The sequence below is a fragment of the Dromiciops gliroides genome, chromosome 3 (genome assembly GCF_019393635.1).
Source record: "Dromiciops gliroides isolate mDroGli1 chromosome 3, mDroGli1.pri, whole genome shotgun sequence".
Classification (NCBI taxonomy): domain Eukaryota; kingdom Metazoa; phylum Chordata; class Mammalia; order Microbiotheria; family Microbiotheriidae; genus Dromiciops; species Dromiciops gliroides.
In genome coordinates, this window is record NC_057863.1 from 438,580,560 (window position 1) to 438,592,603 (window position 12,044).

Consider the following 12,044-nt stretch of genomic DNA (forward strand, 5'->3'; position numbering starts at 1 on the left):
TTTAAGGATATGTGCTTTAGCAGATTTTATGAGTGTTTTTGGTGTGACCAAAAACATTTATCACGTGATTTCCAACCCTATGGTATATGAGTATCTCTGAACTTAGATGTACTGTTCCCTGGGCAACAGATGTACCATACATCACCCAACCTATAATCAGAGCTTTTCTAGATTTCTGGTACTTGTACTTTGCTGGCATAGTTTTTCAGGAACCTAAGATTAGTCAATCAGACATTTATTAAATACCTGCTGTGTGCCCTGGCACACTGCTAAGTGCTAGGCATACAAAGAAAAGCAAAATAGAGTCTCTGCTTCTAAAAAACTCACAGTCTAATGGAGGAGATAGTGTGTAAATAAAGATTGGCAAACAAGCTACATATAGGATAAATTGGAAATACTCAATGCAGAGAAGGCCCTAGAATGGAAAGGCTTCTTGAAGGAAGTAGAACTTCAGCAGAAACTTGAAAGAAGCCAGATGAAAAAGGCAAGAGGAACTTTCTTGTCATCTTGAACCATTAAAGTTATTTAGTGGTGGATCAATCATAATGTTGTCCACTTATTCTCATGATGCAAATGGGCCCCTTCAGGGCTGAGAACTAGTGAGTCTTTCTCTTGATTGTTGCATGATTCTTATTTCACATTTAAAAAGGGCACTCATAAAGGCTTCATTAGAATTCATACTTATTATAGTGCACTGGGGGGGGGGGGCTTGTCCACTTGAGCTTTAGGAAATGTTGAATTAATTGAGTGACCAGTTTCAGTCATTTGATAAATACTAAGTTCCAGTTATTGAAAGTACCATGCAGAGGATGCCGAGAAATATGAAGCATAGACCCTGCCCTCAGGAAACTTAGTCTAGCCGAGATGGGGACAAGACTTACACGTGTGAAGTTGGTAACCAGTACGTAAAATGGTAAATGAAGTGCCAGGTGAATCTTCAGATTTCCAGCTCTTATCTTGCCTTTATTTAATTAAATGCAAATTTTACCTCTGTTTGCTTCATTCTAATGTCAGATCCAGAGGCATTTCTGAATGTGATGACGTCTTTGTTCATGAGTGTACACAAAATGTCATAAGTTAGTGTGAATATATATAGAAAGACTTCATTATTTGTAAGGGTTATTAACAGTAATTAAATAGTGAACAACAGAGTCAAAAGAATCATCCCTTACAAGCAGGTAGGAAGACTGTAGGGGTAGATATGGGTTTTCCTTGTACGTGCTAGAGGACAAATGTTCTTGTGCTAGGACAGTGAATTCAGGATTTGCTGTTTACTATATACAGTGACAATTCCAGGTCACATGTATGTGAGCATATACACACACATGCATATATATACACATATATTCCTATTTAGGACATTGTAATTCAACTATAGAAGGTATTCTGTTCTAATAAAAGTTTAGATTATATTTTAGTTAATGGTAATTTGCTTTACTTCTGGAAGGTTGGACACTTAATTTTGATTTCTGTATATATTAATAAGGATTCTGGTATTGTACTGAGTTTGTTTTTTTACAGAATTGTAATAACTAAGTCAAAATAAATTTTAAATATGTGCTTAATTATAAAAATTTATTTAACTCGGTTTGAAGACTTTTGGGATCTTTAAAAGATTTTTGGTTTTATACATGGTTCTTAAGGCTTATTTTAAATATTAGCTTAATTCTAAGTTAGTTTTGACAAGATTTGAATGCCTCCAGACTTAATTCCTTTCTCTGTGGCTCTGCCATCTAATGTTACAAATCAAATCCCAGTTTTAAATTACATCATTCTTAGGGGTATTATCCAAGAATTTTTTTTTTATGTTTCATTAGCCAAAGTAATTATATAACAGACTTATCTGTAATGTATCTTTTTGTGTGTTTGGGGTTTTTGTTTTTCTTTTTGAGGAATTGGGTGTAATTATTATAGTATGTGTTTTAATTTTCAGAGATTAAAAGCTGCTTTGACTCAGCAACATCCTCAGGTAACAAATGGAGATACAGTCAAGGGACATGCAAGTGGATTGGGTAGGACTCAGTCAGAAGAATCTCGAGCACAGTCACTACAACAGCCTGCTACATCCACTACAGAAACGCCGGTATACTTGACCTGACAGCCGCTGTCACTGTTTATCCTGTATTAATTTGTGATGCTTCTCTCCCCTTTTTTCGTTTTTTTGTAAGCAAAATCTTAAGGGTTAACTTGCTATAATACATGACCACACTAAATTTGGCTTTAAAGATGATAACTTGTAAAGTTTTATCCTCTGTAACTCTAAAGTACAGTTAAAGGTCTAGGGAAAGAGACCTACTAAAAAATGCTAGTCACGGGGGCGGCTAGGTGGTGCAGTGGATAAAGCACCGGCCCTGGATTCAGGAGTTCCTGAGTTCAAATCTGACCTCAGACACTTGACACTTACTGGCTGTGTGACCTTGGGCAAGTCACTTAACCCCCATTGCCCCGCAAAAAAAAAAAATGCTAGTCACCCACATACTTACTGATGTGGAAGTCTATCTCATTTTTTTTTGAAGTATTAGTAAAATTCCTTGTTTCTTGAATCCCATAGAACACAGGCCTGTTTGTGTGTGTGTGTTCTTGTCACTAAAAAGAAAAATTTTAATTAATTGAAAATGTCATTTCAATATGAAACAGCATTTGTGCATATGCTTATAGATATATAAAGCAATAATAATTTTGTTATCTAGTGAATGTGGACTTGAGTAAACCATTTACCTAAATAAGTAAGAAAGGTACACCAGGTATTATTACAATGGAATTAAACAGGAATTAGCCCTGATACAAGTAGTAGAGAACCAGATATAATTATGTCCTGAAACTTTAGGAATGAAATTTTTTTTAGGTGGTAACCTATTTCAAAATTTTAATTTAACTACATGATTTTTAGTTTAGGGTATCTTCTGCTAAGATAGAAGAAGATTCTGCTAAGAATTTTGATTTGTATACCCAACTATCAATTGATTCTTTCAGCCCTTCCTGAAACCTGTTTCTCAGGAAACAAGTGTTCAGTTTCTTACCACCTGAACTTATCCTCCCAGTGGTCACAGTGTTCTGTAGTATTGTTTCTGTGAAAGAACTGATGGCATTGTAGGTCTGCAGTTGGGTCATGACACTTGGCAAGGGGCTTTCTCTAGACCAGAGGTTCTTAACCTGAGGTCCATGAATCTTTTGGGATTTTTTTTCATATTTCATATTTTGAAAAGTATGATATAATCAATTTTATTTGTAATCCTATGTATTTTTTATGCATTTAAAAATACTCTGAAAAGGGTTAAGTTTCACCAGACTTCCAAAGGGCCCAGTGTCACAAAAAAAGATAACCCTTGTTCTAGGAAGAGGAGCAGTGAGGATTGGATGGTCTGACCTCTAGGAAAAAAGTGATTTCACCCCCTTGATAAATTTATATATATATATATATATATATATATATATATATATATATATATATATATATATATATATATATATATATATATATATATATATATATATATATATATATGATGCTCTCTTTTTTAGGTATTGAAATTTATATGCATGTGTGTATATATGTACGTATATGTATACTCACAACATCAACATGCATTTATTATGTAGCTACTAAGTATCAACCATTGCTCTAGGCACTAGAGACACAGATAAAAAAGAATAAAACAATTCTTTCTCTTGGGTAGCATGTATTTGGGAGGGGGGCAGGGGGCAGGGTATATTCAGGGTGTTCCAAAAGTCTTAATGCAATTGTAAGCCATTAAAATGTAAACCTGAACTAAGATTTTTGGGACACTCTATGAGCACATACAGAAAAAATGAAAAAACAATAAATGTGAAATAAATTAAATATAAGGTAGTTTGCAATGGAGTTTAGCATTTAGAATTCTAACAGTTGGGGAGATTAATATCATGTTGGTGCTTGAGCTGAGTCATGAAGAAAAGAAGACACTTTGAAACTTTAGTAAGTTGAGAGTTTATTCCAGGCATAGCAGATGACCAATGCAAAGTCATGAAGACCACTTGAAATATGTGTGTTTATTAGCCTGATTGAAGAGTATAGAAAAGGGTTAGTTATGTCTAGTGAGCCTTGAAATATTTATCAAGGCCAAGTTGTTTTAATTTTAAACAGCTTTAAAACTAAACAGAGGAGTTTGCATTTTATCTTAGAGGCAATAGAAAGCTGCTAGAGTTTGAGCAGGTGAAAGACATAATCAAATCTTTTTCCTGATTAAAAATGAAATTTTATAATAATATAATCATATATTATAAAATAATATAATATGATTACCTGTACTGAATTTGAGTAAGATTTATATGTCCTTCATTTAATAGTTTCTAATCATAAACTGATGCAACTTTTATAGGAATACATCAAAGAATAAATATTATGATAAAACTTGTTAAAGTATGTGTAAAGGGAATTGGGATTATGTAAAGAAGAAAATCACTTTTTACCATATTATACATATTTCAGTTAAAGCTGACATTTGCACTATTCCCTTGAAAACTTTTCATATAACATTTTTATTAATACATAGCATCATGTAAACCATAAATCAGATTACATTCTTAAAAATAAAACCCTATAGCTAACCAGTTTTTAGCCCTGGGTCCTCACATCAGAATTGCATGATGGAAGTCCACTTGAGAATGGATTTCTATTAATTCTTTCACCAAGTACAAATAAATATATTTGTTTATTACAGGCTTCTCCAGCTCACCCAACCCCACAGACACAAAATACAGGTGGGCGTAGAAGAAGAGCAGCTAATGAAGACCCAGATGAAAAAAGGAGGAAGTTTCTGGAGCGAAATAGAGCAGCAGCTTCAAGATGCCGGCAAAAAAGGAAAGTCTGGGTTCAGTCTTTGGAAAAGAAAGCGGAAGACTTGAGTTCATTGAATGGCCAATTGCAGGTATGGTTTATATATATATTTTAACTGTAAACAAAGTATTTCAGATTTCATAGTTAGCTACTGAAACGTCATAGGAGATAAACTTTGGTTATATTTTGGATCTTTAGTAAATGTAGCTTTTTTAAAATTTATGTTAGAAATGAAGTGATTCATATCTTCTTAAATAGCATCCAAACTATTTTTGTAAAAAGGCAGCACTGATAGATAAAAGAAAACAATGTTTAGCTACTTAGGAAAAATGGGTCCCCATCCTGGCCAGAAACTTCTTTTTAAGGTTGTGATATAAATTAATTTTTACATTAAAATAAAGAACATTATTGCTTATAGACATTTTTTTGTCTTTTTTTTCTTTTGGTTTGTATCACAACTATGAAATTGCTTCAGTAGAGGTTTCTTGTTTTTAAGTTCCTTTGTTCTTTTAACTGTAGTTTGTTTTTTGTTTTCTTTAAAGTGAATATAGTGCTCGTGAAAGGTGCCAGATTGACAGCACTGGAAACTGAAGGCCTCTATTTATCCACAGACCAGGTACAATACGGCCAGTGGCAGTGCAAGCTTCCGACACTGCCCTGCCATGTGCCTCAGCTCCATTTCTGAGAGACCCATTGCGGTGCAAGCTTGTCTAGTTCCCATCCTTGTCTAGGTTTTTATTTCTATATACAGACTGCCAATAAGCGTGCCATTCAGTACCATTTCTTTTTAGCTATCTTTTTAGTGCTGTGGATAATTCTCCACTAGGAACCTATGTAAACTACCCCATTATATTAAATCAGACATGATAGTAAGGGGCTTTACTTATTAATGATGTAGCTTGAATTAGAATCATTTAATATCAATAAAAAAATTTTAGAGTTCCCCCAACTATTCATTCCCAATTTAAAACAAATCTTTTATATGCTTATAATTGAACTGAGAACTTTCTCATCTTATACCTGCCTTTCAGGTTTTTCAGTGATATGTTTATTTTTGAGTATTCAAATAAAATTTTCAGCATCATAGATGGTATATACTTATGATAGTTTAAAAAAGAAAGGAAATCTTTTGACCTGAACTTTATTTTACACGAGGTAAAATTCTTTTTAAATCTTGTTGATGTAGATAGTTTTGGATATTATTATTGTAGCTTTGGATCTGCAAAATGTTTTGCTAGTGTTTTTTTAATCATAATATTTTTATTCATATTGCTACCATACCGATCCTAAGGACTTCTAAGATATGCTTTTTAAGTACTAAGTTTTATTAACGTGTTTTGTTATAAATAGTAAATTAGTAAAATTAATTTCAGAAAATAAAACAATCCAAATAACTTTTTAAAATTTTAAACATAATGTTTTAAGGGGCAAAAGCTTCATTAAAAGAAACAAGAAATTTTTGTGGGTGTTAGTCTATTAATGTAATGTGTATTTTAAAGATGCTGTAAAATAATTGAAGTATTGAGTGATTGTTACTTCTGATATGAGTGATTATAATTTTTAAGTTAAAATGATGTAAATTAATTTTTCTTTTTGCCCTCCTCTAACATAAAATTGTCCACCTGAATTGTTTAGTGTTTAATTCACTTGGTCTTGAGGCTGTGCCAGTTTTCTGCCTCAAGCACATATTTATGGCAGCATTAACAACTTTTAATGAGATATTGATGTATCTTTAATTACACTGCAGCACTAGTGGCCACTGCTATAATAGCAATAGAGCTTTATTGTTTTCAGAAAAACTTAGAGGATTCAACATTCAAAATAAATGACTTCTTTGGTTTTCAGTAAAGCTAAGATTCAGGTTTAAAAAAAAATACTTGTTTCTGATTTGGACGGGTTATCCTGATAAGGGGAAACAAGAAATGCAGGAGAGGAGAGTTTCAACCTGTATTCTGACAAAATATGGTGACTGATCTCTGCAGTTGAATAAATGTTAAACATCCAGTACAAACAAACAAACAAAAAAAATGGTGAGGGGAGGGACTCAGACCTCTGATCTCCTTGCTATAAGAAAGTGCCCCTGGAAATACAGATCAGCTTTTATTTTATCAGAGTTGCCTGGGCCACTGCTAGAATAATTGACATGTTCAAGGTCATACAGGCAGTCTGTCTTAGGTGTGAGACTTGAACCTAGGTCTTTCTTAGTGTAAGACTAGCTCTTTCCATTATGCCACACTGCCTCTCACAAGAAAAGTTATTAATACAAGACATAGTTATTGAAAAAAAGTAAATAGTAGACTTTGGCTTCCAGAGCATAAAGAGTTAACATACTTGTGGTAGATTCAGGAGGAAAGAAATTTCTTTCAGTCTGCCAACAGCAAAACCGTTAACTGTGAAGAACAGAATGACTTGTAAAGAAAATTGAATGTCAAAGAAATAATTAAACCATACTTTATGTGAAAACATTAATCAATCCTACATTTCCTTAATAATTCTTCACTTGACATGCTGGCATAGCTGATCAGCATCGTGGGCAGTAATGACCCATGATTACTTATATGTTGTATTCAGTAGTAAATCTAATAAGTTTTGAGGTTTGACTTTTAATATTTTAAGAGACTTGCGTTTTAGGGTTTAATAGTTCACATTTTCTTTAACACCTGTCTAGCTCATCTGTAGATTTAGCAAGTTTCAGTTTTTGTAAATGGGATATATAACTTTTATGTTTTCAATAATTTTTTATTGTGAAAGTATTAGTAGTGATCTATAACCAAGCCTCGAGTACTCTTAGTTATAAATTGATATAAAAAACAAATTATAAATTAGTTTTTTAAAGGCAACATGCCCACTGTTTACCTTTTGCCCGAATTGATTTTTTAAAATTTCTCCCGGTAGAAAATAGGTTTTATTATTATTTAAATTTTATTGTTGCCTTTTGTTTTTACACCAGTTATATCTCCTTGATCCTCCTCCCCCTTACCACAACAATGAACCCTTACCTGTAGCAAAAACATTTACAAAAAGCCAAATGACACAGTTGACTACATCATACTACATTCCATATCCATAGCTGCCTAAGTTTCCTGAAAGGAAGGAGGTATGTTTTATTATCAATTCTCCAGGGCTGAATTTATGGGACTGTTGTTATGATGGTTTATTTTCATGTCTTTAAATAATTGCCCATTGTCGATAGAGGCAAATGACTTAATCTTTCTGGGCCTCTGTTTCATCTATTAAATGAAGGGATTGAATTAGAGGGTCTCCAAGATCCTTTCCAGCTCTAAATCTATGATCTTCTTACTTGGTTTGTTGTCTGCTTTAAGTTTTCATTATGTCCTGATTAGAAGCAAAAGAGAAGAATCTTCCTTTTACTAAAATTGGTTTCTTTATAAATTGCTCATGATTAAAATATTATAAATGTGCAACTTGTTAAGCTTTTGGAAGTTGAGATCCCACTTAAAGTTGTATGGGATCTAGGCCTATTTAAGCCCAGCACACAGCCCATCGTTGCTGTTTTGTTTTTTTAGCAAAAAAGGGGGGAAAGGCAAAATTTAGTTGATGGGTTAAGACAGAACTAAGGTGGGTGGTTCCTCCCCCCCTCCCCTTTTTTCTTTAGGTATGATTAGCATGCTTCTGCTTCTTTTACACTGGTATATGAAACAGACATAATTTGTGTTTCTTGAACTGTGGAATGGGGTCATTAGTTTGGATTATTTCTGTCAGGCTAGATGTTTTCAGATTTCAGTGGGAAGAAATCAGAACAACTGATAATGTCATTAAAGTGTATTTGCATTGGCTCTTGACAGTATTTGTACGTGCTTACTACTGACTTGGAATTGTATTCAGTGTACCTCACCAACCATTTTTTCTTGGAGAAGAGCCTTAATTTTGATACACTGATTAATTATAGATTGTATTTCTATTTAAGGTAATTATTTTAAATCTTGCATTATTACTGGTTCAATCTAGAAACATAGGCTGTTAGAACTAGAAGACTCTTAGGGCAGGCAGGGAATATAGCAGAGTGGAAAGAATATTATGTTTTTGTGTCAGAAGAACTAGGTTCAAGTTCTGCTTTCCAACTAATAGTGGTTTGTCCCAGGCAGGTCGTTTAACTTCTCTGAGTTTCTGTTTCCTCATGTGTAGCAAGGGGATAATGGTGCTTGTGCTATTTATTTACCTCACAGAATTGTTGCCAGCAAAGTTCTTTGTAAGCATTAAAGCATCATATAAACATACCCTGCTGTTATCTGGTAACTCCTTCCCTTATTCTGCAGATAAGGAAACTGAGGCCCAGAAAGGTGAAAGTCACACAGCTCCTTAGTGGCATGACTGACCACCAAGACTCCTATCTGAAGTACCCAGATTGTGCCATGTTATTATCTATTCTGCTCATATGCTGAAAATTGGATGACTTTATCAAGGATTGCATTATTCTTTTTTTCCTCATGTTTTAGATATATAATTTAGATATTCTCGATTATCAAGTGTACGATTTTATTTCCATTGCGACTTTGGTTAATTGTGCCCATTAATTAGTTAGTAAAGAAAAATTGTTACATAATAATTGTATATTGCAATGAGTTAAAAGGAGGAGCAATACAAAGAAATAAATTAAGAGGGGAAAAACCCCTATCCATGATTAGTTCTCAAAAGTCATAGGTGACTGGTTTATGAAATACCTGATCCTTAGACCATAGCCATCCAGAGTAAATTGATTAGCTATCCTTGGCATGATTTCATCAGATTGAGGCTTCCTCAGATGAACAGTATAAAGAATTTCATTACATGATCCAGAAACATGTATGCATTCAACTTTTAATTATCCACAGTAATGGAGGGAGCAATGGTGGAAAGAGAATCCAGAAATAATTTATACTTGACTTTGGACTTTTTTTTTTACACCATCTCCCCAAGTTTTAGCTTCCTAATTATGTTTTGTTTCGATCAATAATGATTTTTGATCAATTTTATATAGCACTCTTTATTTTTCCAAATGTGATCTCCATTGATTGAGGGTGAGAACCAGAAATGGACTACGACTAAGAAAAATGTTAGTTGTGAGTTATGGAGCTATGCAGATAGTTTTTCTGTAGTCCATGGTTCCCATTTCCATAGTTTTCAAGAATCCTCTGTATTTCTCTTGTCATATTCCTCTGTGGTATAAATTAAACTTGATTATTTTCATCATCTTTGTGATTGATATTCACGGAAGGAAAAGTAGAAATTTTGTTACCAAATATATCCCTCACTAAGGCATCAGCATCAGTGTAGGTGTAACAGTCAGTAATCAACTAACATTAAGTGCTTGCTACATTCTAATCACTGTACCTGGTGCTTGTCTTCTTGTGGAATTTTTTTTTATCACTAGTACATTGAAGCTAATATACAATAAGCTATAATTTATAATTGGGTAATAACTGGTTAACTGAATTATTTACTATCCTTGTCTTACCACTTGCAAGGAACTGCTTTTCTCCACTCCCTTTTTGCTGGAGTGCAGGATTTGGAGTTTGGCATCGACATTTACTCCCAGGGTGCCCCTAGACTACCTCTTGAAACCCCTTGACCTCAGTTTCTTTATCAGATTAGTCGAACCAGATGACCTCTAAATCTGTGATCCTTTATCATGTCCCTACCAATTCCAGCTCTGCCTCTTCATAACTGAATGACCATGGGCAAGTCCCTTAAACTCTTTGAGCCCTAGTTATTACCCATCTATAAAATGGGGATGATAATACTTATACTAATTGCCTCCTGATGTTTCTGCAAGAATAAAATGAGCTATTATTTATCCCTTAATAATTCTCTCTGACACTTCTGTTTTCAGTAAATGCTGCTATTCTTGGCTTTATCATTCTAATAACCCTACTGGCTTCCCAGTGTCTCTAAGTCTCATTGTCTTTATCCTTGAACTCACCTGATTCTTGTCCTATGTCTAAGCCTCACTTGCTGCTCAGAACATGATTAACAACATTTAAGAAAATATTCAATGAAGTTTTGTTGTTGTTGTTGTTGTTATTTTTTTTTTGTGTGTGTGTGTGTGTGTGTGTGTGTGAGGCAATTGGGGTTAAGTGACTTGGCCCAGGATCACATAGCTAGCAAGTGTTAAGTGTCTGAGAACAGATTTGAACCAGGTTTCCCTGACTTCAGGGCCAGTGCTCTATTCACTGCCATCAAGCTGCCCCCAATGAAGTTTTTAAAGTAACAATTTGTAACACAGGCCTTGTTTTAATCAGAAGTTGCTTCAGTGCTTTGGAGTCAGCATATAATGAGATATTTTATAATATTTTAGAGGTAGAAAGTGTAGAAGATTGATCTGAAATTGTCCTAAATTAGGTATGACATTCCCTAGAAATGAATTTTTGAATGAATCTCAGTAGTAGCTTTTACACTTGCCATTCACATCTTGGGAATAGGTATAAGAAGAAATGCAGTGGATTTAGAGTTTATTTAATTTGATTTTTGTACAAATGTGAACATGTGTGTATATACACAAATTTTTATGCATACATTCTGATTATCATAGTAATGGAGTGCTGCAAAGGTTTGGATTTTTTTTCCTGGCATTTTCCTGTTGTTTATACCCCTAACTAGGTTTTTAACTTGCATTACAGCTAACAGAAGTTAGACCTATTTGTAGGAAGTATTGGGAAGAAGAGTACAGTTTTAAGCTTTGAAATCTTAAAACCTGTGTAATAATCTCTGTTAATCATTGAAAAGTTCACATTTGGTTTTTTATTCATAAACCAGATAGTTTGAATTAGATGAACAGTGACAATACAGTGGTTGATTTTGAAGCACAAAAATTATGTACTTTTCATTGTTTTTAAACTCTTTTTTAACAGATTTAAATTCCCATCTTTAGTTGGGGCAATGTAAGACAATTTAAGAATTTAGATTGGATAGTATACAAATTCTTATTTTAAAAAAACTGCTTAGAATGATCACTTATCAACCTTTTGGGGCGTGCAAGGCAATGAGGGTTAAGTGACTTGCCCAAGGTCACACAGCTAGTAAGTGGCAAGTGTCTGAGGCCAGATCTGAACTCAGGTCCTCCTGAATCCAGGGCTGGTGCTCTATCCACTGCTCCACCTAGCTTCCCCACTTATCAACTTTTAATCACGACTACTAGTAATTAATCCTGTCTCTTAACTTGTCTCACACATTCCATTTGTGATAAATATTCATATCATTGTATTTGGAGGAGAAAACAATGTAGATTGTA

At 33.9% G+C, this 12,044-nt stretch overlaps 1 protein-coding gene across 3 annotated transcripts in view; it reads left to right on the top strand.

Moving 5' to 3' along the window:
* ATF2 (activating transcription factor 2) overlaps nt 1–12,044 on the top strand; it is a 111,943-nt gene that overhangs the window by 90,374 nt on the left and 9,525 nt on the right. For 2 of the 3 annotated variants that reach the window (XR_006355600.1, XR_006355601.1), the window contains exons 10-12: nt 1,934–2,083; nt 4,701–4,907; nt 5,359–5,432. Coding sequence is in view for 1 of the 3 variants with exons in the window: in XM_043993098.1 (XP_043849033.1) it covers nt 1,934–2,083; nt 4,701–4,907 (357 nt within the window). In the remaining 2 variants the exon portion in view is untranslated. The remainder of the gene's footprint in view (nt 1–1,933; nt 2,084–4,700; nt 4,908–5,358; nt 5,433–12,044) is intronic. The other variant, XM_043993098.1, reaches the window with a different exon arrangement.